This window comes from Megalobrama amblycephala, linkage group LG17 (assembly GCF_018812025.1).
Source record: "Megalobrama amblycephala isolate DHTTF-2021 linkage group LG17, ASM1881202v1, whole genome shotgun sequence".
In the NCBI taxonomy this organism is placed as follows: Eukaryota; Metazoa; Chordata; class Actinopteri; order Cypriniformes; family Xenocyprididae; genus Megalobrama; species Megalobrama amblycephala.
Window position 1 is genome coordinate 2631108 of NC_063060.1, and position 27743 is coordinate 2658850.

Below are 27743 nucleotides of genomic sequence, written 5' to 3' on the forward strand. Positions count from 1 at the left end.
GTTTCAAAGGGGCTTCATAGAGACAGGAGCTAAATAGTGTTACTGACAGACTGAGAAGAGAGGAGCTGCAACAATGGAGAATATGAGGAAAATTCAAGCATGAAAACCTGTTCTAGTAGAGCACAAAAACTGCTCTTTAAGGGTTAAACCTCAAACACAGTAGCTTCTTTTAGGATGAAGTCTTATACTGGTTTTGTGAAACACATTCAGTGCTTTTTGCAGTGTGTCGAAGTCCTTTGAGGTCGGATGATGTGTCTGAAGATGTCTGCCAGGCCTCATCAGCAGCATTACTATCATATCTCCTGACTTACACATCCAGCTCATGTAATATGAACTCATGCGCTGTTCTGAAGGAGTGACTCACGGTCTACGGCAGGATCACAATGCTCTCGCCGACTTCCACTACCTCCAAAACCCCTTAAAAGGGGTATGAAACACTTTAAGGTCATGATCTCTCTAAATCATCTGAAGCAGAAGGAAGACCACAGGATTCAGATCAACAAGAGAGATTTCATGTCTGTGTCTCTCCTCCCTGAGGTCTCAGACGAATCGTCCTGTCTCGTTTCAGCAGGTCTCTCAGTAACGGCCCTCATAAAATGGCTTTATTTAATGCGTCTGTCTGATTTGCTCTTCTGCTATTAGAAATGCTCAAAAAATGTCTGTCAAAACACCAGTTACTGCAGTTGTAAAATCATCATAAATTTATAATTTTATTTATTTTTTTTATGACAGAACTTGCCAGTACCAAATTACCAATACTGTTTTAGTGGAAACTATGATGATCATGCATTTGGAAATGATGAAAAGATCTTTTCAGTCATTAAAAAAAAAAAAAAAAAAAAAAAAAAAATTCTCTTCTGCTCATCAAAGCTGCATTTATTTCATCAAAAAATACAATAAATTCACTAATATTGTGAAATATTATTACAATTTAAAATAACTGTTTTCTAAAACTTATTTTGATGATTTTGTATGTTATTTTAGTATGACTGAGATACTAGTTTTTATTAATATTTTTGTTTTTATATTTTCCATTTTCATTTTAATCTTACTTAAAAGTTTTAGTAATTTTGTTGTTTTTCTAATAGTTTTGTTGTTGTTTTTTAAATAAAGTTTTTATTGATTTTTTATTTCAGTTTTAATTTTAGTACATCAAATGAAAATGAGAAATGTTTCCTTGACAAATAAATCAATTTTATTTTTATATATTTTATTTAATTTCAAATAACATTTTTTATGGTTTTATTTTATTTTATTTTATTTTTATATATATTTTTTAGCTATTTTTGTACATCACTTTAAACTAAATAAAAATGAGAAATGTTTCTTTGGCAACTAAAATAAAATAAATAAAAAAATATAAAAATATATAAAAACATATAAAAATAAATTAATAATAGAAATGATTAAATCAATTTAATTAAATTTTATATATATATATATATTAAAAATGTATTTTAATTAATTTGATTATATTTTAATTTATATTACTCTATTTTATTATATATTATTTCAAGTAAAACAAATAAATAAAAAATAATATAAATAAATAAAATCTTTTCAGTCATTAAAAAAAAAAAAAAATTATCTTCTGCTCATCAAAGCTGCATTTATTTAATCAAAAAATACAATAAATTCACTAATATTGTGAAATATTATTACAATTTAAAATAACTGTTTTCTATGTGAATATATTTTAAAATGTAATTTATTTCTGTGATCAAAGCTGTATTTTCAGCATCATTTCTCCAGTCTTCAGTGTCACATGATCCTTCAGAAATCATTCTAATATGATGATTTGCTGCTGATCAATTTAATGCATTCTTGCTCAATAAAACTATTCATTTCTTTAAAAAAAAAAAAATCTTACTGACTCCCAACCTTTGAACAGTAGTGCATATTCTGTCTATTTTAGTTATTTTTCAAACTTAGAGCTTATAAATGAGCTTCTTAATGAGCATAACAGCATGCATGAGTCTCCAGAATAAATGAGCCTTGCATTCTGAACATGTTTAACACACAGTCATAAGTTGTTCCACAGCCTTGAAGCAGCGACAGAGAAGCACAATCACCCTTGAACTTTAAACGTGTTGTGAACGAAGGATGTGAGGAGCAGCCGGTGACTGCTGGAAGCTCATGAGCTCAGAGATATAATAAGGTGCTGCTGTACAGCTTTAAGCACATATTACTGCTACTTATATTTGAGCTCTTGTAGCTCAACTAACATAGTGCTGGTAAAGTTTAAAGCTTAAATGGATTGTACTGTAAGTTAATTTGGATTCAAGTGTCAGATGAATGAACTTGCTGTCATCGAGGTCAACTTATGGAGCTGATGATTCGGTGATGTGTTTTAAGTGACAGAGATTATGTTAAGGAAAATGAAGGATTGCAACAGCTACTGTATGTGCACTGTAAAAGTTGCTGCATTATATTTTTAAGTACAATCAACTTGGATGTACAAGTCATTTGAACTCTAAACTAACTAAAATGAGTTGATTCTTGTATAACATAAAAAAGGTTGAAAATTTGAAAATGAAAAACTTATTTTGATGATTTTGTATGTTATTTTAGTATGACTGAGATACTAGTTTTTATTAATATTTTTGTTTTTATATTTTCCATTTTCATTTTAATCTTACTTAAAAGTTTTAGTAATTTTGTTGTTGTTTTTTAAATAAAGTTTTTATTGATTTTTTATTTCAGTTTTAATTTTAGTACATCAAATGAAAATGAGAAATGTTTCCTTGACAAATAAATCAATTTTATTTTTTTATATATTTTATTTAATTTCAAATAAAAATGTTTTATGGTTTTAGTTCTATTTTATTTTATTTTTTAAATATATTTTTTAGCTATTTTTGTACATCACTTTAAACTAAATAAAAATGAGAAATGTTTCTTTGGCAACTAAAATAAAATAAAAAAATATATAAAAATATATAAAAACATAAAAATAAATTAATAATAGAAATGATTAAATCAATTTAATTAAATTATATAATATATGTATATATATATATATATATATATATATATATATATATATATATATATATATTAAAAATGTATTTTAATTAATTTGATTATATTTTAATTTATATTACTCTATTTTATTATATATTATTTCAAGTAAAACAAATAAATAAAAAATAATATAAATAAATAAATAAAATCAAGGTTATATATATATATTTATTTATTTAAAATTATTCAGACATTTTTGATATATTTTTACTAGTGGGTGCAGGACACTATAGTTCATTTATGTAAGTGAGGATAGCAAAATAAAGTAAACTGTGACATATTTTACCCAAAAATTCTTCATACAGTGGACTACCAGTGAAACTGATAAAAATTTGGAACCAAAAATTATTCAGACACTTTGACCTGACCATGTTTTGCTTAAGTTTTATCTGACATAATTAAGATTAATATTTTCTGACACAGTTTAACTCTGAGATCTTGTCATATTTTATTACCTTTTTTTTAAAACTATAGTGAATAAACTGAATTAATGAATGAAATGTTCAAGGTGTCTGAGTAAATGTTGGTTTGACTGTATATATATAGTATTCCAGTCAATGTATATTTTATTTTGTTTTTGTAACTGTAATAACCCCGAGTGTGTGTCAGCTGAAATGCATTTGAAGTGTAAAAGCTGTTTACGGCCGTGAGTGTTTGCTGTCCGTCTCAGGCTTCATTCTCAGGACCTCAGCTATGCTCTTGACTCATAGTATCAAATCGGTCTATTCCCAAGGTGCCCACTTGCTTTTTTGGGTGTTTTTACCATAAAAGGGGATGAGGAGAGTGGATCTGCTTCCTGTGGGAGGATCTTTTTCCTTTTCAGTGACACAACTACACTTTCTTTCTCTCTCTCTTTCCACTGCATTTCTGCACTTCATGCAATTTCTGAAATCAAGAAAACCTCTTGACCAAGTGGCCAGTTAACAATAATACAAGGCAATGAAATATAGTTTCTTCAAGCTGCAATTCAGAAACTCACCTCTCCTTACATTTACAATACCAATCAAAAGTTTGCGGTTTTTAAATGTTTTTGAAAGTCTCTTATGTTCACTAAGGTTGCATTTATTTGATCAAAAATACAAACAGTAATATTGTAAAATATTATTTACAATTTCAAAGAACTGTTTTCTATGTGAATATATGTTAAAATGTAATTTATTCCTGTGATCAAAGCTGAATTTTCAGCATCATTACTCCAGTCTTCATTGTCACATTAAATATAAATATATGTCATCTATTTATGTCTACAGAGCTACTGATCCTCTAAGCAATAAAATATTTCATTGTCCGTCTCAGTCAAGCTCCGAGTTCCTCACGAGACTCTTGAATCACTCGAGCAGAAGCTCAGTCAGATCTGTCACTCATTCCTGCAGGATTACCACAGTTGTGTTTCGTGCTCCACTAGGCTTTTAAAAATGTTATCATTTCATTATTGACTGTATTTTAAGACTCAGCAGCTGTTAGGCTTCCTCAGGCTGGAGAAAGACCATCATGACCCTTCATCTGTCTGAGCCGAGCATCTCCAGACCACATTACCATCAGCTTCCACATCAGCTGCTAACATCACGATCCCCTTGTGTGTGTTTAAAACCATAGATGTCATTCGAAAACTGAACAGTCATGCAAAAATGCAATATATAAAGAAATAAATGTATGTAATTATGAATTTTAGGAGATAATGCACAGCCAGTCGTTATTTCATGAATGGGATAAATGTGTTGTATTATTATTTTGTGATGGTAATTATATAGCATCCTTAGAATAGACATGGAATATTGATTTGAGTTTAAAGTATTTGATTATGTGAGAATTAAAGAGAGTGTGATACTAAGGTCATAAAACTAACATAACTATGTAGAACACCAATTGCCTGGGACAAATGATCAATTTATTATAATTCTATTATCCAGAATAAATAGAAAACGTAAGTCTAATATCAAGCCCATGAACTAAACACATTCCCATTTGCACAAACATTCCCATCGCAGACTTTTTCTTGGCTCAGAATTCCATTTTTTCACATCTATTTATGTATTTAAATGTTTAAATTATATATTTACATACATATAATTTTTATACGTAAATTTACACACATATATATATATATATATATATATATATATATATATATATATATATATATATATATATATATGCACACACACAGATGCATGAAACTTTTGTGCTAAATTTTGTTTATTATTTTGTTTATAATCACATACATAATATAAATATATATGTAATTATACATGTAATTTACAATTAAAAATAATAAATTACATAATATTTATATATGTATTTATGTAATTGTGTGTGTGTGTGTGTGTATATATACATTTTTTTATATATATGTATGTATATATTTTTTAAAAATATATATATGTATGTATATATTTTTTAAAAATATATACATTCTTATTAAAATCAGCACAGATTTTAAATGAAATTTTTGTGCAAAATTTTGTTTATATATTTATTTACATACATAACATAAGTTAATATATATTTATAATATATGTAATTTACTATTAAATAAATAATAAATTATATATATTATTTATATATTTATTTATGTAATTCTGTGTGTGTTTGTATATAAATATATATATTAGATTTTTGATGAGATTTTTGTGCAAAATTACATTTCTGAATGAAATGGGATATTCAAGACTGACTATAATTTACTAAAAATATATACATGCACACACACACACACACATAAAATATTCTTATTAAGCCACAGATTTTAGATGAAACTTTTGTGCTAAATTTTGTTTATTATTTTGTTTATAATCACATACATAATATAAATATATATGTAATTATACATGTAATTTACAATTATAAATTACAATTTATAATATTTATATATGTATTTATGTAATTGTGTGTGTGTGTGTGTATATATATATATATATATATATATATATATATATATTTTTTTTTTTTAAATATATATATGTATGTATATATTTTTAAAAAATATATACATTCTTATTAAAATCAGCACAGATTTTAAATGAAATTTTTGTGCAAAATTTTTATATATTTATTTAGTTTATTACATACATAACATAAATTAATATGTTAATATATATTAATATATATATATATATATATATATATATATATATATATATATATATATATATATATATATATATATATATATATATATATATATGTAATTTACTATTAAATAAATAATAAATTATATACATTATTTATATATTTATTTATGTAATTAATTGTTTTGTGTGTGTGTGTATATAAATATATATATTAGATTTTTGATGAGATTTTTGTGCAAAATTACATTTCTGAATGAAACGAGATATTCAAGACTGACTATAATTGACTAAATAATGAAATTAAAATTTTTTATATTGATTAAATCATGAAAATCATAGCTGTTAAATACCAGAATGTTGGTTGAAAAATAAAATGGACTGATGAACTCTTTTGAAATGTACACTGATAAGAGTTTGTTTTAAACAGTAGGGTTAGTTTGAGTTGTTTATTGAAGCATGAGGAGCCAGTAAACCCTCTCATGTACATCTTGCTTCTAGATCATGTACTCACTCCAAATATGGGAATCGGCTGACTTTGCGACGTTCCGTGGGTAAAAATTTTGGTTGAGGAGGGGGTACGGCACATTTTGGTATTTGTGTGTGTGTGTGAGTGAGTGAGTGTGTGTGTGTGTTGAGGAAGGGAGGTGGAGGCCACCAGGGAATGAGACTCGTCTCCTCAAACTCAGGTTTGAGCAACATTACACTTCAGTGTGGACTCGACTCTCCCCGCTCTCCGGCGTCACTCGACCTCCTCATCTGACAAGGGAAAGCACTGTGATTTCTCTCTTTGTCCAGAAGCTCTCAGTTTCCTCTTCTTTCTCTCTCTGGTAAGACACTCCAAGAGCAAACAGAGCACAATGGAGGCCATTAAGAAGAAGATGCAGATGCTGAAGCTGGATAAGGAGAATGCCATCGACCGGGCGGAGCAGGCAGAGTCTGATAAGAAAGCAGCGGAAGACAAATGCAAACAGGTGAGAGGAGGACGAGGACACTGATATCAGACTGTTGACAAGAATTGATGTTTAAGTGAGATAATAGTACTTGTGATACAAATATACAGCTATCAGATCTATCTATCTATCTATCTATCTATCTATCTATCTATCTATCTATCTATCTATCTATCTAAAAGCATCCTAGAATGCACCACATGAAGTTTGTTTACCTGAATTCAGCCTGTTACATGTTTAAATGAGATATATCAGCCAAAATAATCTCTAATTCTAAATAATTTTTCACAATATGCCATTTGAATAGTTTAAGGTGGTATAGTTTGGGAAGTCTGGCTGCAATCCCAGACATTCCAGGCATTAGCAGAACCTAAGGAGGGATGGCACAGGGCTATAGGAGCAGCAGGAATAATCCAGAAGCGTGCCAGCTGTTTCTCTGGGCCTGGATGTGTTTGGAGTTGTTTACATGTCTCTGGAGTGCAGCATCCCACAAACCTCTCAACATTCCCAAACATTCCAGAACTACAGCATGCCTGCAGGCTATTCTAAACATTTTCAGTTCACTCAAGACCATTTGTATTTTGTATACATCGTTTTTATTATTTTTATTATTTATTTATTTATTTTTTGTCAATGTGTGAACAGCTTGAAACAAAACATAAAAAATGAGACCTTGAAAGCCTGTAGACTGATTTTTTATGTGAAGGACTCGGGACGTTTTTGCCGGGAAAATCAAAAGGATGTGACGGTTACGCGCGCTCACGAGAGCCTCTCTTAAATTACATATAAAGAATGTTATGGATAATGCAGAATATGTCATGCAAACAAATGAGATTAAGTCAAAATATAGTCTCACAGTCTGATAAACAGTCTATAGTCTTAAATATATTTTATAATCAAACTATCATAACACATAACTTCACCGAGAGAATATCAGGGCCTTAGTCTCTTGCACAAGCACGAGCAACAAGTCGCTGGCTGCAGTTCACTCAACGGCCACCGGAGTCGCTAAGAACAAGAGTTTCTGAATTCTACATAAAGCCCGTTTAATGAGAACTCTGAAAATGTATGAGTTTGCCTACATCACATCAAAAACTTCTATTTCTGTATTTAATTTCTGTTTTGTGTGGTGCCATTTTTTCTCTGTTGCTTTTCTTTACTATAGAGAAACATGCTATGTTAGTGTAATCCTTTTTTAACTATTTATGTGTATGTTATTTACTTTAAAGGGTTAGTTCACCCAAAAATGAAAATTCTGTCATTTATTTCTCACCCTCATGTCGTTCCACACTCGTAAGACCTTCGTTCATCTTCAGAACACAAATTAAGATATTTTTGTTGAAATCCGATGGCTCCGTGAGGCCTGCATAGCCAGCAATGACATTTCCTCTCTCAAGATCCATTAATGTACTAAAAACATATTTAAATCAGTTCATGTGAGTACAGTGGTTCAATATTAATATTATAAAGCCACGAGAATATTTTTGGTGCGGCAAAAAAAAACAAAATAACAACTTATAGTGATGGCCGATTTCAAAACACTGCTTCAGGAAGATTCGGAGCGTTATGAATCTTTTGTGTCGAATCATGATTCGGATCGCGTGTCAAACTGCCAAACTGCTGAAATCACGTGACTTTGACGCTCCGAACCGCTGATTCGACACAAAAGATTCGTAATGCTCCGAATCTTCCTGAAGCAGTGTTTTGAAATCGGCCATCACTATATAAGTCGTTATTTTGTTTTTTTGGCGCACCAAAAATATTCCTGTCGCTTTATAATATTAATATTGAACCACTGTACTCACATGAACTGATTTAAATATTTGTTTTTAGTACATTAATGGATCTTGAGAGAGGAAATGTCTTTGCAGGCCTCACTGAGCTATCGGATTTCAACAAAAATATCTTAATTTGTGTTCTGAAGATGAACGAAGGTCTTACGGGTGTGGAATGACATGAGGGTGAGTAATAAATGACATTATTTAAATTTTTGGGTGAACTAACCCTTTAACTCTGATCGTTGTATACAGAATAGTGAGTGGTTTGGAGAAAATGGTCAAAATTTGAATATATATCCCTACACTTTACAATGCAAATAAATAAAAGGATAAAAAAAAAAAAATATGTATTGATAAAAATAATAAAAATATTTTGTATTAATGTTAACAACAGCAAATGTTTTCATTCAGATATGTATAATTATATATATATATATATATATATATATATATATATATATATATATATATATATATATATATATGCCTATAGCTGTTTACTTGAGGTGTTGATGGAATTTAAGTGTTGATGTTCAGAACATTCCAGATTCTAGAATTAGAATCATTCATTCATTCATGTTTCGGATAGAATAAATCCTCTCGTCTGACATAATCACATTTAACAGTGGCAGATCTCACTGATGTTTGACTGCAGCTGTGCAGACGGGAATATCAGCGTCTCTGAGGACATGCATTGATCACAGGTTAATAATGCTGAGCTGTGTGTTTCATATTTATGGCCTGCAGAGAGTCGTGTTGTTCGTGTAGATGGACTGTTAGCATGATCTGAAAATACACACAGCCATCAACACATGAACGTGAACTTTCTCACTGAACTTTCTTGAAAGGGCAACGAAGATTAAACAATGATATATGATATTACTTTCATTTGATGAAGGAGGTGAATCTATCTATCTATCTATCTATCTATCTATCTATCTATCTATCTATCTATCTATCTATCTATCTATCTATCTATCTATCTATCTATCTATCTATCTATCTATCTATCTATCTATCTATCTATCTATCTATCTATCTATCCATGTTAATCTTATGTTCTGTTGGGTTTGTTTCTACATTAGCTCGAGGATGAGTTGCTTGGTCTACAGAAGAAACTGAAAGGAACTGAAGATGAACTGGATAAATATTCAGAAGCTCTCAAAGAGGCTCAGGAGAAGCTGGAGCTGTCTGAGAAAAAGGCGTCAGATGTGAGTATTCAAGAATCATTTCTCTTCAATGAGACGTGGGTTTTTGGTTAAACAGCATCATCGAAATCAAAAACACATGTGATCACAATAATGGCTCTCTCATAGCTTTTATATGCATGTGGCAAATCTTTGCACCTGGTCGAGATGGGGAAGGTTCAGACAGATTGTCCTCGTTCCAGCGACAAAGGTTCTTTAATCACAGTGGGAGCATGTCAGCAGCTCCATGTGGAAAAAAATGGGAAGAAAAAGTTTCCCCACATTCCTTTTCGGCTACCGCTGACAGCCTCGAATAAATGTCTTTCCCACTCATTCTGTTACCGGACGCCCCAGAGACGTCAAGCGTCTTCAGTGTGCAATTTTCTAGCAAGGCTTACTTGAACTCATCAACCTTTTTTTTTAACATAACAACCTCGGAATGCTGTGGAATCCAGGCTCACATGCAGAGGAAATGGATATTTAGGGCGAGAGCCACCTCTGAATCCCACAGGGAGAAAATCCAGACCGCAAAGTATGAGAGCCAGAGCTGCACAACCGAGAAGCGTTATAAAAAAAAAAAACTGTCTGGACATGACGTCCACCGTCCCAGAGCTGCATTCTTCTAAAGCACTGGGAGAGAATGTGCTGCAGAATTCTTAAAGTGATAGTATAAATAATTAGCCCATTCATTTCCTTCTGTGAAACTGATCCATACAATGAAACCACGTCAAGCTTCAAAAAGACCATAAAAGTATCATGAAAATATGAAGCTTTATGACTCCTGTGCTATATTTTTTGACATTTACATTATGGCAGACACTTTCATCTAAACTGACTTATGCATTCAAGGCATGCATTTTTTTTTTAGTCAGCAAACCTTGTAAATGTAATGTAACTAAATTATTGCCCAACTCTTTATATAAAGTTTGCATGTACAACTTTATCCGCATACATACAGTACACTCACATAAAGTGATATAGCATCTCCTGAATGCTTGTATCGTTGCAAAATGTTAATTATATTATCATCCAGCTCTAATCTGCTAAATGTGACTATAAAGCATTAAGATATTATAAACATTAATTTCATGATTTTCTGCTTTGAATCAATCTGTGTTGTGAAAAGACTATATAAATACATTTAACGGCTTGATGCTGTCTTCTAAAGACATTTGATAGCTTGAATGCATGTTTTCATTGAGTGGAAAATAAAGAAATAAGCTCTGTTCGCAAACATTTTAAGTCATCAAAGAATAGTTTATGATGTAAATGCAGCAAAATTGTGCTGCTTTCTAAGATACCTTCTTCACAGAACGCATTGCTTTAAATACACTGAAAAACATTTGTTGTAGGATTTACACTGAAACAAGTTTTACTCAGAAACTGCTAGTAAATTTCACAAATAATTTCAAAGTAACAGATTTAATGAAAGGGTTAGTTCACCCAAAAATTTATTACTCACCCTCATGTCGTTCCAAACCTGTAAGACCTTTGTTCATCTTCGGAACACAAATTAAGATCTTTTTGATGAAATCAGAGAGGTTTTTTTTTATCCTCCATTGAAAGCAATGACAATAACATCGGTTAAGGTCCAGAAAAGTAGTAAAAACATCATTAAAATAGTGGATGTGACTGCAGTGGTTCAACCTTAATGTTATGAAGCGACGAGAATACTTTTTGTGCGCGAAAACAAAACAAAAATAACTTTATTCAACAAATTCGTCTCACCCCTGTCATTCTGCTACGCTATTTACGTTGTAGAGCTTCCGTGTTTATGTCTGAAAGCCGGCTCAGTATTGGCCAATATTCAGCCGGTGTTCGGATGTAAACATGGATAATATTATGGTTGAACCACTGTAGTCACGTTGACTATTTAACGATGTTTTTACTACTTTTCTGGACATTGAATGATGGTAATGTCATTGCTTTCAATGAAGGATAAAAAAAAAAAAACTCTCGGATTTCATCAAAAATATCTTAATTTGTGTTCTGAAGATGAACAAAGGTCTTACGGGTGTGGAACGACATGAGGGTGAGTAATTAATGATAGAAATTTAATTTCTGGGTGAACTAACTCTTTAATTGTGAAATATTGAGCTAGAAAGAAATAGTATTTTTATTGTAAAACATACTCCAATAATCTTTGCATTATTTACAACTCCCAAAAAACATTTTTACAGTGTATACATATTCTTTCAAATATATATTCAATGCCAAAAGTATTTACCTAATACCTAATATTTGTGTGTCTTATGTATTTTTATGCTTATTAGAATATGACGCTCTTAGTGTTGCAACATATACATTAAACTTCACGTTAATTGAAATAGAAAGTTAGGATGCTGCCTTAGAAGGTAGCTCCCTATGTAGGCAGTAGACAGCAAGGCAGCTCACTATGTTTTAGAACAGAGATATTATTTTTATTTTTTGTTTAACTGTTTCTTTTAAATTATAGCCTAAGCTATAAAAGTACTGATAGTTTGTTTCTGTTTCATTGTACTGACAAATCAGATTTAACAATCCAGATATTTCTAAATTAGATCACTATGGCACCATATCTTAACTTGTGTAATATTTCTATACAAGGCAACAGTGTGTGTGAAGTTCACTTCATTTCTTTCTTTTCACTCACAATCACACACACACACACACACACACAGCGCAGGAATGTGAGGAATTCAACTAAAGCAAACAATGAAACTTTAGCCCTTGAATCTAATGAATCCAACTCTTCTGGGGAGAGAAACACACACACACACACACACACACACACACACACAAAATCATTTGCAGAAATACTCCCACACATGCTGGAATTCACTGAATGGAATTCAAATGCTGTTGCAATAGAGTCATGAAGTTTATTAGACAGTCGGTTCTCATTTACAATGACTGTATTTCTCACTCACTTTTGTCGTCTCCTCATTGAGGTTTGATTTAAGCCATAAGCCATTCAAGACTTTGCGTTAAACTGATTTTACCCTTAACCGTGGTAAAATCACCTTGGCTTATTGCTTTTATAAAACAGTGGGTAAAAGCATTATGATATATAACACATCATGGTTAATAAATGATAATAATTGGAGTAAAGTATTCTTCTGGCAAGCAATGCAATTCATGAGTCTGACTGTGGAGCATTCATATAAAAATGATCTCATGTGATTAGAATGTTATATATTTCACTGAGTCAGACAATAGATCTATTTCTGTCTGGAGAATGTGTTTCCGAGCACAGTGTGTGAAATTCATCAGCATGCAGTCAGATTGGGAACACGTTGTCTGATCCGTCCCATAACTGCTGTAAGATGGCCAACAATCACAACAGCACTTCCTGCTGACGAATACAGTATGTGTGCTGAATAACGTATGAGCGACCAAACGTGAGCATTTAATTTTCAAAAGTATCCAATGTATGTATATATTTCCAGATATTTTAATTTTAAAGAGGTGTGATTTCACTTTTTTTAACTTTAGTTAGTGTGTAATGTTGCTGTCTGAGCATAAACAACATCTGTAAAGTTACGACGCTCAAAGTTCAATGCAAAGGGAGATATTTTCTTTTACAGAATTCACTTTTTAAGGACTACAACAAATGACTTGTAGGAACTACAATAAGCTTCTTCCTGGGTTGGTGACATCACAAACCCCAAAATTTACATAAACCCCGCCCCCAAGAACACACAACAAAGGGGGCGGGGCCATGTTGGGCTGCTTTAGAGAAGAGGAAGAGTTGTTGTAGTAGAGTGTTGTTGTCATGCCATCATTTTATGCCGGACTGATTCACAAACGAGGGTCAATTCAACACAATAGATGAACATGACGGCACATGCTAGTGGATGAGTTGAATCAACTCCACAGCAACTACATCAATTTATCCACTAACCATTCAGAAACGTCTTCCTGAGTCTCTCCATCAGTGTCGACTCCGGTTTGAACAATGTAAGGCTGAACACTTTCCTCATTTTGGCTGCGTGAGATTCTCCAGCTTTGTTGTTGTTGAGACAGCGTGAGCAGCAGCTCATTTGCATTTAAAGGGACACACACAAAAAAGGCATGTTTTTGCTCACACCTAAATAGGAGCAAATTTGACAAGCTATAATAAATATTCTGTGGGGTATTTTGAGCTGACACTTCACACACACATTCTGGGGACACCAGAGACTTATATTAGGCTACATCTTGTGAAAAAGGCCATACTAGATCCTAATAATCCTATTAAACTCAATATAGCCAACCTCATCTGAGATGACAGTGTTGTACATGTGCATGATATTTTAGAAAAATGACTGAATTCCCCTGTGAAGCATGTACTGTATGTCCCCTGTTAACATTGTTAATGAATAAATGATTTAAACTAGTGAGAAAAGAGTGTTTAATTTTATGCACATTGAAGATTGATGCAATAGAAGTCAGCACATGATAGTAGCAGAAGTCAAACAGGAACACCACCCACAATGTCATCTGAAACCCGCATCTTCTTCCTGGGATTGGACTTTTTTTTTTTTTTTTTTTTTTTTTGGCGCATTCCTGCCCTTTTTTTCCAGGATTCCTCATTCTGCAGAGCAGCGCCAATGGAAAGTTTGCGACATTTTTAAGAAGCAGCCTATAAGCGGATCCATATCTGCGTTCTTTATTTATGACGTTATTTCTTTAGAAATCTGCCTTTCCAGCTGGATTTTGTCTCTTTGGGACGTTTCTGGGTCGCTCAGGTGGTTTGTATGAAGGTTTGGAGATGTCTGTGAAGTCTTTAGACGCCGTGAAGAGGAAGATCCAGTGTCTGCAGCAGCAGGCGGATGAGGCGCATGACAGAGCGCAGTTTCTGCAGACGCAACTGGACAATGAGCGAGACCTGCGCGAGAAAGTGAGGAATCCATCTTACCTCCTCTTTCTTTCTGATGCTTTTCGCTCGTTTCAGTGCTCACTGAACAGACATAGTGGAGAACGGGGCTAGTTGTCACACTTCAGTGAACGTTTCTCAGGGTAGCCCAGCGGGGCATGTTGTCACGCTGTATTTGAGCATGTTGTTGAAGTTGTCAGGTCTTTGCATCGCTCAAAAGTGAAGTTGCACAAGTGCTTGTTTTCTTTTTACAGTCGTTTAAATCTGAGAATGTTATTTTTGTGAATTTTATCCTCAAAAATCCAATAGGTGAGACCGGGGCTTGTTTACTCCAGTGTGCATAGCTTAGCTTGGCTCTATAGCGGGGCATGTTGTCACACTATGTGGTGTAAATTATTTAGTGAACATCTGTCTTTTAATAGTTTATTATTTAGCTATATCCTAAACTTAAATATAAAAAAAAGTATAAGCACAAAACAAAATAAGCAATACAAAAATATTAAACCATTGTTTTGGACAATAAATATAGTGACAACTTTAATAATAATAATAAAAAAAATACTCTTGTTTTTACAACATAAGGTTTAAATTAAAATCTACCTTCATTAAGATTTAGGGAAAACAAGTGTATAATCGGAGCTAAATGAGATGTGTTTTAAATTTTGTAATTTTATCCTCTTCTTCATTAGTTTCTTTTGTCCACAACAAGGGTTTAGTATGAATTGTTTTGTGTTTTATAATTGTTTTACTGTTAAAAAGATATGTTGTTAGATATGTTGTTGAATATACACTCTAAAAAAATGCTGGGTTAAAAACAACAAAGTTGGGTTGAATATGGACAAACCCAGCAATCGGGTTGTTTTAACCCAGTGGTTGGGTTAAATGTTTGCCCAACCTGCTGGGTAGTTTTATTTATAAACTATTGTTTAAAAATGACTGTATTGCTTGCTTAAAATGAACCCAAAATAGGTTGGAAATGAACATTTATTAATATATTTAACGAATAATAATTAAACTATAAACATTTATTAAATTGCTTATTAATGTTCACCTTTTGATTATTATTGTTGCCTCTATTAATTATGTGTCTGATTTTTAATTTCCAACCTATTTTGGGTTCATTTTAAGCCAGTCATATAGTCACTTTTAAACAATAGTTAATTAAGTAAAACTGCCCAGCACATTGGGTCAAACATTTAACCCAACCGCTGAGTTTGTTCATTTCCAACCGAGCTCGAGTTGTTTTTAACCCAGCATTTTTTAGAGTGTGTCTAGTAGAAATCAATGCAAATTGATGCAACTTACCCCATAATGTGACAGATGCCCCTCTATACTCAACCTGTGTTAAATGAACTTGGGCAATAATGGTGGAAAAGTTCAATAGCTTTTTTCTCTTTTTTTTGTAGTCAAGACTTTAAGGTTTTTTGTCTATAAAAATGGACTTTCTTGAGAAACATCAGCAGTATCATTGCATTCTGGTGTGATTTAAAAGACTTTAAACTTAATGGGTTTAAATCAGCTTGTGTTGGATGTGCATGCAAAATACTGTCTCTCGGGGTGGGTTTGGAAAACCACTTTAACCTGGGATTTTTCTCCACTTGGAGGTGAGAAAAATTTCATTTTTGAAGTAGACATGCATGAATCTGGAAAAAATTCCAAAACCGTTTTCCACATCAAACTCTCACCCTGTTACCTCATCTGCATTTCTGCTTGCTTAGACCCGTTTTATAGTGGAAACATTAAACTAAATCCATAACATGATCCCATGGGAACCCCTAAAAGGTTCTAAATACGGAACCCCTTAAGATTCTATATAGAACCTTTTCTTCTGAGAGTGTAATAAGCAGCACAACTACTGTGTTTTTTACATCCTCACTTCCTGTCTTATTTGTTGCGATTTGCTTTGAATTTCTTGACCCAGATGTCTTTTCAGCCATACAGCTTAGGAAGCTTTAGTAAGTTGTCACTTACTAAATACATGCAGCAGATCCAGTGGTCTGAAATGATTTATGTGCTCAATGATCTAGTTCCTCACCTTCAGCTGATATGGAGCAGATTTATGCTCTCCAGTGGAGCTCCAGCACTAGTTGATTTACTTTTGAATGGTTTCATGGACCAGCCTCAGTCTGTCTCAGTCTCAAATGTAGTTTTAAAACACATAATGCAATGCAATACAATGATGATTGAGAGATGAACAAATAAACCTTCCTCAAAAGCCTGATGATCATATCTGATACTCACATTTGAACATGATTTTTCTAAATAATGATGTAAACCTAAGCTGCTTCAGTCCAGTAATGGCTCATCTTGAATTATTACTAACAATATAAAAGTTATTCTTTCAATTACTTTCTAAAAATCAGTGAGATTTCACAGCAAAAAGACACATGAACCACGAGCTGAAGGTGGACGTTTTTACAATTATACTAAAAGGCATTTTACTTGCTATAAATGTATCATTCAGATGACAGAATGACTGTATTAGATTGTGTACAACAGGTTTTAAGCAAGGATTTGATCATGTTGATTTATAAATTATAAATGCATATTTATAAATGATAAATATTTATAAAAAAATTTATGCATAATTATAAATGCATATGGCAAATGCATTTGCGCTTTAAAGACCAAAAGCATTTGATATTTTCCCTGCAGCCATTTTGCTTTGTGACTTTTAAGGAGTGATAATGGTATGATAATGTTAATGCATGTTTGAGAACCTTATAAGGCGTGAGGCCCACTGATCAGTACAGGAGGAAGGGGGCGTGGCCAGAGGACAAACGCTCATTCAAATGAGTGAAACTGAAAGAATGAGCTGTGGGTTACTACTGATTTCTCAGGGTTTAAACGGTTAGTTCAACAATATAGAAACAGCACTTTTATTGGCAACTCAGGGCATTAAAAAATCTAAATATTTAAAAATTAGAAAGACAAAGGGCATCAGTATAATTGTGTAAATAATGGGCATTAAAATTCAAATGTAAAAAACTATGGAATTTCTATTCCAAGATCCTAGTGGATAAACTGCAATTCTTTGTTAAATTTCTAATTAATTTATGCAGTTTATCCAGTAGGATCATAGCAAATTCTTTTAGGATTATAATCCAGACCACATAAAAATAGCATTCCTTTAGAGAGGCTTCTCACTGCAGAGTTAGTGGGTGGAGCTTAAATGATGTAGTGGGTGGAGCTTGAAGGTCCAGCTCCTCCTCTCTGTATATAATGGGTGGAGCTTGAAGTCCAGCTCTCCCTCTCTGGATGTAGTGGGTGGAGCCACACCCTAACCCTACCCATAACCCTACCATTAGAAAATTAGGTGAAGCTCCATCTATTAGGTCAACAAAGGTGGAGCTGGACTAGGTCAAACTCCACATATGGCGTCTAGAGAGTGGGATCTGGACATCATTTGGCTCTGCTGTGAGCACCACTTGTTCCATTAGGATATATTACTGCCTCATTCCTTCCGATTACTAACCGGGATCTTGAACCACTGCCTCTCTGTATGTGCACAGGCGGAAGGTGACGTAGCCGCCCTGAACCGCAGGATCCAGCTGGTGGAAGAGGAACTGGACCGGGCTCAGGAAAGACTGTCCACTGCGCTCCAGAAACTAGAGGAGGCAGAGAAGGCAGCGGATGAGAGCGAGAGGTCAGTATACAAACACACACAGTCAAGTCAACTCAAGTCACCTTTATTTCTGTAGTGCTTAATACAATACAGATGGTTTCAAAACAGCTTTACAGGGATAAACAGGGGAATAATGATTCAATGAAGCCATATTTAAAACAAAAAAACATAATAAAAATGAAATTTAAATTCAAAATATTAACAAAAAATATAATGTACATGAGTTGCACACTAACATGCATAACAAACATGTGTATGATCTGTTTATCTGTGTCTGGGAAACAGTATTTTTTTGTGTGTTTTGCATCCAGAGGCATAAAGGTGATTGAAAACCGTGCGATGAAAGATGAAGAGAAAATGGAAATTCAGGAAATACAGCTCAAAGAAGCCAAACACATTGCTGAGGAGGCCGACCGCAAATATGATGAGGTCAGACACACATACACTTATAATACAGTTTACAGATATAGGACTTTATCATTTGAATCAATGTAAATAGCCTCTGTGTTAAAGAGAGACCTGTGTGTGTGTGTGTGTGTGTGTGTGTGTGTTTGCAGGTCGCTCGTAAGCTGGTGATTTTGGAGAGTGAATTGGAAAGGGCAGAAGAGAGAGCAGAGATTGCAGAACTGTTAGTCCACATCCTTAACTGACCCACAAAGTCATATAATGCTTTTTCACATGTTCAGCTTTCTTTAGTGTGTAATGTTGCTGTTTGAGCATGAAAAAGTCCCTCCAGCAGGAGTTATTCTCTATATCAGTTTCACTGTTTCTGAACTCCCTGAAACGCCTCCATTGTAGTCTTGAGTTTTTTCAGGGAACAAACACGTTACAATATTCGTCATTTAAATAATTCATACGCAGAATAAAGGGGCGGGGCCTGGTTGAGTTGGTTAGTAGTGTGTTGAAACTGGCAGTTACAGTAAGGGGCGGGACATTTCCCAAACACGTTAGAAGAACTTTACCAATCACAACACACTGGTCCAGCCGACCAACCAGAGCACATTGTGCTTTTCAGAATGAGGGGCTTCATAGAGGAAATAAACAGAGCGTTACTGACAGACTGGGAAGAGAGGAGCTGCAACAATGGAGCTTCCAAAGTGTCTTGCTGATCCAAGCTGGAAAACTATAAACCCGATTCCAAAAAAGTTGGGACACTGTACAAATTGTGAATAAAAAAAGGAATGCAATAATTTACAAATCTCATAAACTTATATTTTATTCACAATAGAATATAGATAACTTATCAAATGTTGAAAGTGAGACATTTTGAAATGTCATGCCAAATATTGGCTCATTTTGGATTTCATGAGAGCTACACATTCCAAAAAAGTTGGGACAGGTAGCAATAAGAGGCCGGAAAAGTTAAATGTACATATAAGGAACAGCTGGAGGACCAATTTGCAACTTATTAGGTCAATCGGCAACATGATTGGGTATAAAAAGAGCCTCTCAGAGTGGCAGTGTCTCTCAGAAGTCAAGATGGGCAGAGGATCACCAATTCCCCCAATGCTGCGGCCAAAAATAGTGGAGCCATATGAGAAAGGAGTTTCTCAGAGAAAAATTGCAAAGAGTTTGAAGTTATCATCATCTACAGTGCATAATATCATCCAAAGATTCAGAGAATCTGGAACAATCTCTGTGCGTAAGGGTCAAGGCCGGAAAACCATACTGGATGCCCGTGATCTTCGGGCCCTTAGACGGCACTGCATCACATACAGGAATGCTACTGTAATGGAAATCACAACATGGGCTCAGGAATACTTCCAGAAAACATTGTCGGTGAACACAATCCACCGTGCATTCACTGTTGCCGGGTCTATAGGTCTATAGGTCAAAAAAGAAGCCATATCTAAACATGATCCAGAAGCGCAGGCGTTTTCTCTGGGCCAAGGCTCATTTAAAATGGATTGTGGCAAAGTGGAAAACTGTTCTGTGGTCAGACGAATCAAAATGTAAAGTTCTTTTTGGAAAACTGGGACGCCATGTATCATCCGGACTAAAGAGGACAAGGACAACCCAAGTTGTTATCAGCGCTCAGTTCAGAAGCCTGCATCTCTGATGGTATGGGGTTGCATGAGTGCGTGTGGCATGGGCAGCTTACACATCTGGAAAGGCACCATCAATGCTGAAAGGTATATCCAAGTTCTAGAACAACATATGCTCCCATCCAGACGTTGTCTCTTTCAGGGAAGACCTTGCATTTTCCAACATGACAATGCCAGACCACATACTGCATCATACATCATGGCTGCGTAGAAGAAGGATCTGGGTACTGAAATGGCCAATCTACAGTCCAGATCTTTCACCCATAGAAAACATTTGGCGCATCATAAAGAGGAAGATGCAACAAAGAAGACTAAGACAGTTGAGCAACTAGAAGCCTGTATTGTATTTGAAAGTTAATGGATTATTACATAATGATCAATATTGATATAAACTCTTGATATTATTAAAATGCTTGCTCAGGAACTCCCATTTGAGCTGTAACAAGGTGAAGAATGCTAACATTTTATTTTTTATTTTCACAGTAAAGGTGGAGATCTGGAGGAAGAACTGAAAAATGTAACCAACAACCTCAAGTCCTTAGAAGCCCAATCAGATAAGGTAAGTCAGCTGACCCATAATTCCATGGGGCAGAACAAATTTCTGTGTAAATTCTTACAACATATGCTCCCATCCAGACGTCGTCTCTTTCAGGGAAGACCTTGCATTTTCAACATGACAATGCCAGACCACATACTGCATCATACATCATGGCTGCGTAGAAGCCCATAGTATTGAACAATAATCAAATTCTCTCATAGAATGAAGGACATCTGGGAAATCCAATTCATCTTAGTGACTTGGTACTTTCAAATGGTTAATTTCAGTGAACAGTTTTGAAAAAAAATAATAATTTGAGTCATTTCCCAACAGTATTACCCCTGTTCATCATTCTACATCTTCTTCTTTAGTTGTAAAATAAATGTTCGCTGTCAGTTTTTCTTGTTCAGTCTATATCATAGTAGTAATTTTATATATTGTTGGGCCTATGCATTGCATGATAATGTCAATAAATTTAACTACTTTACATTTGCACAATAAACTCTGGTGCACAATGTCTCTAATTGATGTCCAGTGTGAAATCTGAGCTCTAAAGCAAAACCAGTTGAGAACCAGTGGTCTAAATAACCTTTTGCTCGTTTTCTGTCTGTAGTATTCAGAGAAAGAGGACAAGTATGAAGACGAGATCAAAGTTCTCACTGATAAACTGAAAGAGGTGGGAAAGTTTAACCTAAAACCAATGTTTACTCTAATAGTTTTGCATGCAAGTCTTTATTTCTTATGCCAGAAGCATGCTTTACACAAGTACACAATGCAGACGCAAATCCATGGCCAACCCACTGCAAGCGTGCAATTTGAACATGTTTTTGTGTTACTGTGACAGTAGCAAACTTTCATACTCAAGGGGGTAATAGAGTTTCCTTCAAATGCAATTTGCATTAAACCAATTGTGTCATTATTCAGGTTCAACTTGAACTCTTTCCCCGTTATTGACGGAATTTTCCCGCAATACATGTTTTCAATGTTATTCGGTAGGGGGCGCTATTACGCATCTGTATTAAAATTGCTTGCTGTGGCTGGCTGGGAAAGAGATAAAGTCAGCATGAAATGGAAGTTGCGATAGTCTTTTCTTCTCTATTGTGACGTATATACAAGGGAAACATCTTCTAGAACAAGAACAAATGTGGGGCAGGGCTTGGTTTTGTCAGTTTTGATTTCATGGTGACTTTAACTAACTTGCTCAGGAAGATTCCTTTAATATAAAATATTTAAAATAAATTAAATGCATAATGGATTTACATGCATTTGCATTTTGTGTAGAGTATATTTCAGGCCATTCTCTGACATTTCTTTCCCTCTGTGTTTCCCCCCACAGGTCGAGACTCGTGCTGAGTTTGCTGAAAGGACGGTGGCCAAACTGGAAAAGACCATTGATGACCTCGAGGGTAAGTTGCCTCTCCCCGGTTCTCCAGCTGTGATTTACTGTTCCTCCCTCAGTACGGAGGATTTCCAGCTAATGAGTCACTAATACCGTCAGCTGGAATTTAACCTTTGCCACTTTTGACTGCGTGCGGCAGCTAGTCGAGCTTTACTTGTCCTTTAATTTAGTGAAAGAAAGAAGAGTGGTAATAGTGTTAGCATGTTTGACCTGTTCAACTGATCTTTTTAAATAGTTTTTGCTAACAACTGGAGAGTAACCTCACATAATGAGCTGGATAATGACACTATTGTCTTCTGTAGAGCTGCTTTACAGCTGAAATTGAAGTTGCTTTGATCTGTTTTTTTATAAAGTGCTATAGAAAAAAATGTGACTTGATATAATAATGGATATGCATACTTGTAAATGCAGAACAAATGCACAAATTGGAGTGTTTAGCAGTACAGAACCCTGCACATGACATGCAGGAAAAAAATAGTAGGCTAAATTGTACGCACAATTTACTATTTTGTTCCCTCGATCTGCTCATGATTTAGCAAACTGAGGGAACGAAATAGTAAATCGCACTCACGATTTAGCAAACCGAAGGAACAAATTAGTAAATCGAGCGCACAGTTTAGTAAATCGAGGGAACGAAATAGTGAATCACGCGCGAGATTTAGCAAACTGACAGAACGAAACAGTAAATCGTGCTCATGATTTAGCAAATTGAGGGAACAAAATAGTGAATCGTGCTCAAGATTTAGCCAACCGAGGGAACGAAATAGTAAATCATGCGCATGATTTAGTAAATTGAGGGAACGAATTAGTAAATCGCGAGCACAATTTAGCAAATCGAGGGAACAAAATAGTAAAATGCATGCCCAAAATAGTAAATTATGCGCACGATTTAGCAAATAGAGGGAACGAAATAGTAAGTCATGTGCATGATTTAGTAAATCAAAGGAATTAAATAGTAAGTCGTGTGCACAATTTAGTAAATCGAGGGAACGAAATAGTAAATCGCACAATTTAGCAAATAGAGGGAATGAAATAGTAAATCACTCAAATGATTTAGTAAATCGAGGGAACGAAATAATAGATTGCGCATGATTTAGTAAATCAAGGGAATTAAATAGTAAGTCGTGTGCACAATTTAGTAAATCGAGGGAACGAAATAGTAAATCGCACAATTTAGCAAATAGAAGGAACGAAATAGTAAATTGCACAATTTAGTAAATCGAGGAAATGAAATAGGAAATCGCACAATTTAGCAAATTGAGGGAATGAAATAGTAAATCACTCACATGATTTAGTAAATCGAGGGAACGAAATAGTAAATCGCGCAATTTAGCAAATAGAGGGAATGAAATAGTAAATCACTCACATGATTTAGTAAATAGAGGGAACGAAATAGTAAATCGCACAATTTAGCAAATTGAGGAAATGAAATAGTAAATCACTCACATGATTTAGTAAATCGAGGGAACGAAATAGTAAATCGCACAATTTAGCAAATTGAGGAAATGAAATAGTAAATCACTCACATGATTTAGTAAATCGAGGGAACGAAATAGTAAATCGCACAATTTAGCAAATTGAGGGAATGAAATAGTAAATCACTCACATGATTTAGTAAATCGAGGGAATTAAATAGTAAATCGCACAATTTAGCAAATAGAGGGAATGAAATAGTAAATCACACAATTTAGCAAATCGAGGGAATTAAATAGTAAATCGCACAATTTAGCAAATAGAGGGAATGAAATAGTAAATCGCACAATTTAGCAAATAGAGGGAATGAAATAGTAAATCACCCACATGATTTAGTAAATCGAGGGAACTAAATATTAAATCGCACAATTTAGCAAATAGAGGGAACGAAATAGTAAGTTGCACAATTTAGTAAATCGAGGGAACGAAATAGTAAATTGCACAATTTAGCAAATAGAGGGAACGAAATAGTAAGTTGCACAATTTAGTAAATCGAGGGAACGAAATAGTAAGTTGCACAATTTAGTAAATCGAGGGAACGAAATAGTAAATTGCACAATTTAGCAAATAGAGGGAATGAAATAGTAAATCGCACAATTTAGCAAATAGAGGGAACGAAATAGTAAATCGCACAATTTAGCAAATAGAGGGAACGAAATAGTAAATCGCACAATTTAGTAAATCAAGGGAATGAAATAGTAAGTCGTGTGCACAATTTAGTAAATCGAGGGAACGAAATAGTAAATCGCACAATTTAGCAAATAGAGGGAACGAAATAGTCAATCACGCACATGATTTAGTAAATCGAGGGAACGAAATAGTAAATTGCTTGCACAATTAACTTTTTTCCTGCATGTCATGTGTGGGGCTCCGTATAGCTGTAAACTTCAATGTTTGCATTTTTTCAGGTTACTTCCCCCTTCAGGTTTTTTCTTTCCAAGTCTTTTCTCTTCTTCTGTTCTAAAATCTACCTAGAAAGCATTTAAAGAGGACCTATTAAGCTTTTTTACATGTTTATCTTTCTTTAGTGTGTAATGTTGTTGTTTGAGCATGAAAAAGCTCTACAAAGTTCCTCCAGCAGGAGTTATTCTCTATATCAGTGTCACTGTTTCTGAACTCCCTGAAACTCCTCCATTGTAGTTTTCTTCCAGGATCGAACACGTCACAATATTCCTCATTTAAATAATTCATACGCAGAATAAAAGGGCTGCCCTGGTTGAGTTAGTTAGTTAGTAGTGTGTTGAAACTGGCGGTTATGGTAAGGGGCGGGACATTTCCCAAACACGCTTGACCAATCACAACACACTGCTCCAGCCAACAAATCAGAGCACATTGTGCTTTTCAGGAGGAGGGGCTTCATAGAGACAGGAGCTAAACAGAGCGTTGGAGAATGGAAAATAATGTTAATAATAATGTTTTTTTTTTAACATTTAAACATGAAAACCTATTCTAGTAGAGCCCAAAATCAAGACTTTGTAAAAGGGCGCAATAGATCCTCTTTAAGGCATTAGTGATGTGCTGTGTCTTGTCCACTCGGACCTGTTGAACTTATTGTTTCCTTTCTTTTTCTTTCTATAATTTCCTGTTTCTGTTTCCTGCTTCCTCCATCCTGGGCCGAAACGCCTCTCCTTTCTGATCTTGACCTTTGACCTCCAGATGAACTCTATGGTCAGAAGCAGAAATTCAAGGCCATTAGTGAAGAGCTGGATCTGGCCCTCACTGATATGACCTCCTTATAGATGGTTTCATGTGTCGGCAGTGCTTGAGCTGAATATTATGAGTGCCTAGATGTTATTCTGTAATATGTCGGCAGGACATGCTGGATGTAAGACAGATGCATCATTATTACAGAATCAGAACTGTGATTGACAGCCTTCTCGTTCAGTAAGCTTCCTGATTGGCTGTACCTCTGTCTCTCTTTCTTTGCTCACTCTGGTGCCTTATGTATTTTGCACTAACTTTCTCTAAAACTTAATAAAACATTTTTCTGCTCTTTGAACACTTCAACTTGTTTCATTTTCTTGCTTTTAATAATATATTTCCTGCCTCTCTGATCTTAAGTCTAGTCTAAATCTTTCACCTTTCAGTCATCTTTGTTGCTCTTTCCATAGAGACAGAAAGTACTAAAGAAGCACATATCAACTTTTTATATGCGACGTGATAATTACTTCATATTTAAGGTGTTAATGAATGATAGCATAATAGTAAATATACTTACAGGTATATTAATGCATTTAGTAGATGCTTTTATCCAAATTTACTTACAATAGTGGAACAAAAGCAATCCATAGAGCCACCAGTATTCATAATATATATATCCATAATGTCATATATTCATAATATACAAGGTTTATGATTCAGCTAGATTAGGACGCAGACTTGAGAAGAGGAGAAATGCAGACTTTTTTGCTGAGATATAATATTGTATAATGTAGTACTGCTATCTAATATTAATTAAGAACTTTCTAAATATTTCTAAAAAATGTTTTACTGCAAAATATTCATATATATGCAATATATTAGTAGTTTAAGGTTGACAAGGAGACTTGGTTATGTAATTTTTGCTTTGGTTTCCATTTCCATTATAACAATTTCTATTAAAAATATTTGAAGTCACACTTGTGGCTCCTACAGAAGCATATTATAACTTGGGAATCTTAGAACACATTGTATTACTGTATTTAAAACGTTTTTGCATCATTGGTAAAAAAATCAATTTCTCTGTAGAGACAAAATGAATGAGATTTTACTTCCGTAACCCAGCTGTGGTTTATAGTTTACTGGTTTAAAGCTTGGGAGGAACAGGATTGTTATGAAATCAACACTTCTGAGAGTTGTGTTTACAAAAATTGCACAGATATTTGCAATCAGTGATGTTTATTATATATGTTATGGAATCAGAAAAATCATGCCTTTTAATGCTGGTTTATTTCAGAGAGTCTGGCTGAGGCTAAACAGCAGAACCTGGAGATGCATCAAGTCCTGGATCAAACGCTCCAAGAGCTCAACAGCTTGTGAGCAAACGAGAAGAAGAAATCAATGAAGAATCCCAGAATTTCAATTGTCAACCATTCCAGCAGTGTTTTATTTTTAGCTTGTCATGTGTTTTTGTTTTTTTATGTTGTAAGTTATGCTATTTCCATCCATTATTTTCTGTATTTTAGTTCATAATTTTTTTGATTATTTCATAATGCACCTACCTTAGTCCATTAAATAATAATGAATGATCTCTTGTTGCTGCCATTTGTGCCAGGTTAAATGCAATTACATAAACCCAAAATACACCTTTAATGGTTAACAGTACTTTGTTTTTGGACTTAAAGTTAATGAATGACCTGTTGTTGCATGCAAGAAGGTTTTTCAGTGTAAAGTCAGTGCTGTTTTATTTATTTCTTTTGAGTGAACATAAAGAGGGAAGTTATATTTAAAACAGTAAAAACACAACAAGAGTCAGAAAATAAACCAATTATTAAGTCACGTGTTGGGGAAGTGTATGCAAATGTAACGAAAGACATGAATACATTTGTAATTTAGGCATTATGTATTGGAACATACAGATATTTGGCAATAAGAAGTCTTTAATAGTTGGGATCATTTTGTACCCTTTATTTTCACTGTGATTTGATGTTTTTTATACCTATGTTAAACTAAATAAATGTTTACTTATTTGCACACTGCTTTGCACAGTACATTTAATTATTTCAATCAGTATTTTGCAAAGGAAACACATTTACCCTCAAATTCTCTTTATTGAAATGTAAAAACATATTTAATATGAAGTCTGTATTAGTTTTTGCATTAACATATAATGGGGGG

At 34.0% G+C, this 27743-nt stretch overlaps 1 protein-coding gene across 4 annotated transcripts; it reads left to right on the forward strand.

The window, feature by feature from the left end:
* The first annotated feature begins 6719 nt into the window (after positions 1–6719).
* Positions 6720–27604, forward strand: tpm4b (tropomyosin 4b). Of its 4 annotated transcripts, none has more exons than XM_048162590.1 (9): positions 6720–7066; positions 9909–10034; positions 18360–18493; positions 18784–18901; positions 19030–19100; positions 21001–21076; positions 21669–21731; positions 22392–22461; positions 25584–25934. In XM_048162590.1, exons 1-9 carry the CDS (start codon positions 6953–6955, stop codon positions 25664–25666), a joined length of 855 nt encoding a protein of 284 aa, XP_048018547.1. In that variant the 5' UTR covers positions 6720–6952; the 3' UTR covers positions 25667–25934. The 4 variants fall into 4 exon arrangements, with proteins under 4 accessions (XP_048018547.1, XP_048018546.1, XP_048018549.1 ...); XM_048162589.1 differs by lacking the exon at positions 25584–25934 and adding an exon at positions 26863–27604 and having other exon boundaries at positions 6722–7066; XM_048162592.1 differs by lacking the exons at positions 6720–7066; positions 9909–10034 and adding an exon at positions 14535–14871.
* The last annotated feature ends 139 nt before the right edge of the window (positions 27605–27743 follow it).

Coding starts and splice junctions, on each gene's coding strand:
- tpm4b (XM_048162590.1), top strand. CDS start 6,953: ATGGAGGCCATTAAGAAGAAGATGCAGATGCTGAAGCTGGATAAGGAG. Junction 7,067..9,908: donor CGGAAGACAAATGCAAACAG/GTGAGAGGAGGA, acceptor TTTCTACATTAG/CTCGAGGATGAGTTGCTTGG. Junction 22,462..25,583: donor GACCATTGATGACCTCGAGG/GTAAGTTGCCTC, acceptor TTTGACCTCCAG/ATGAACTCTATGGTCAGAAG.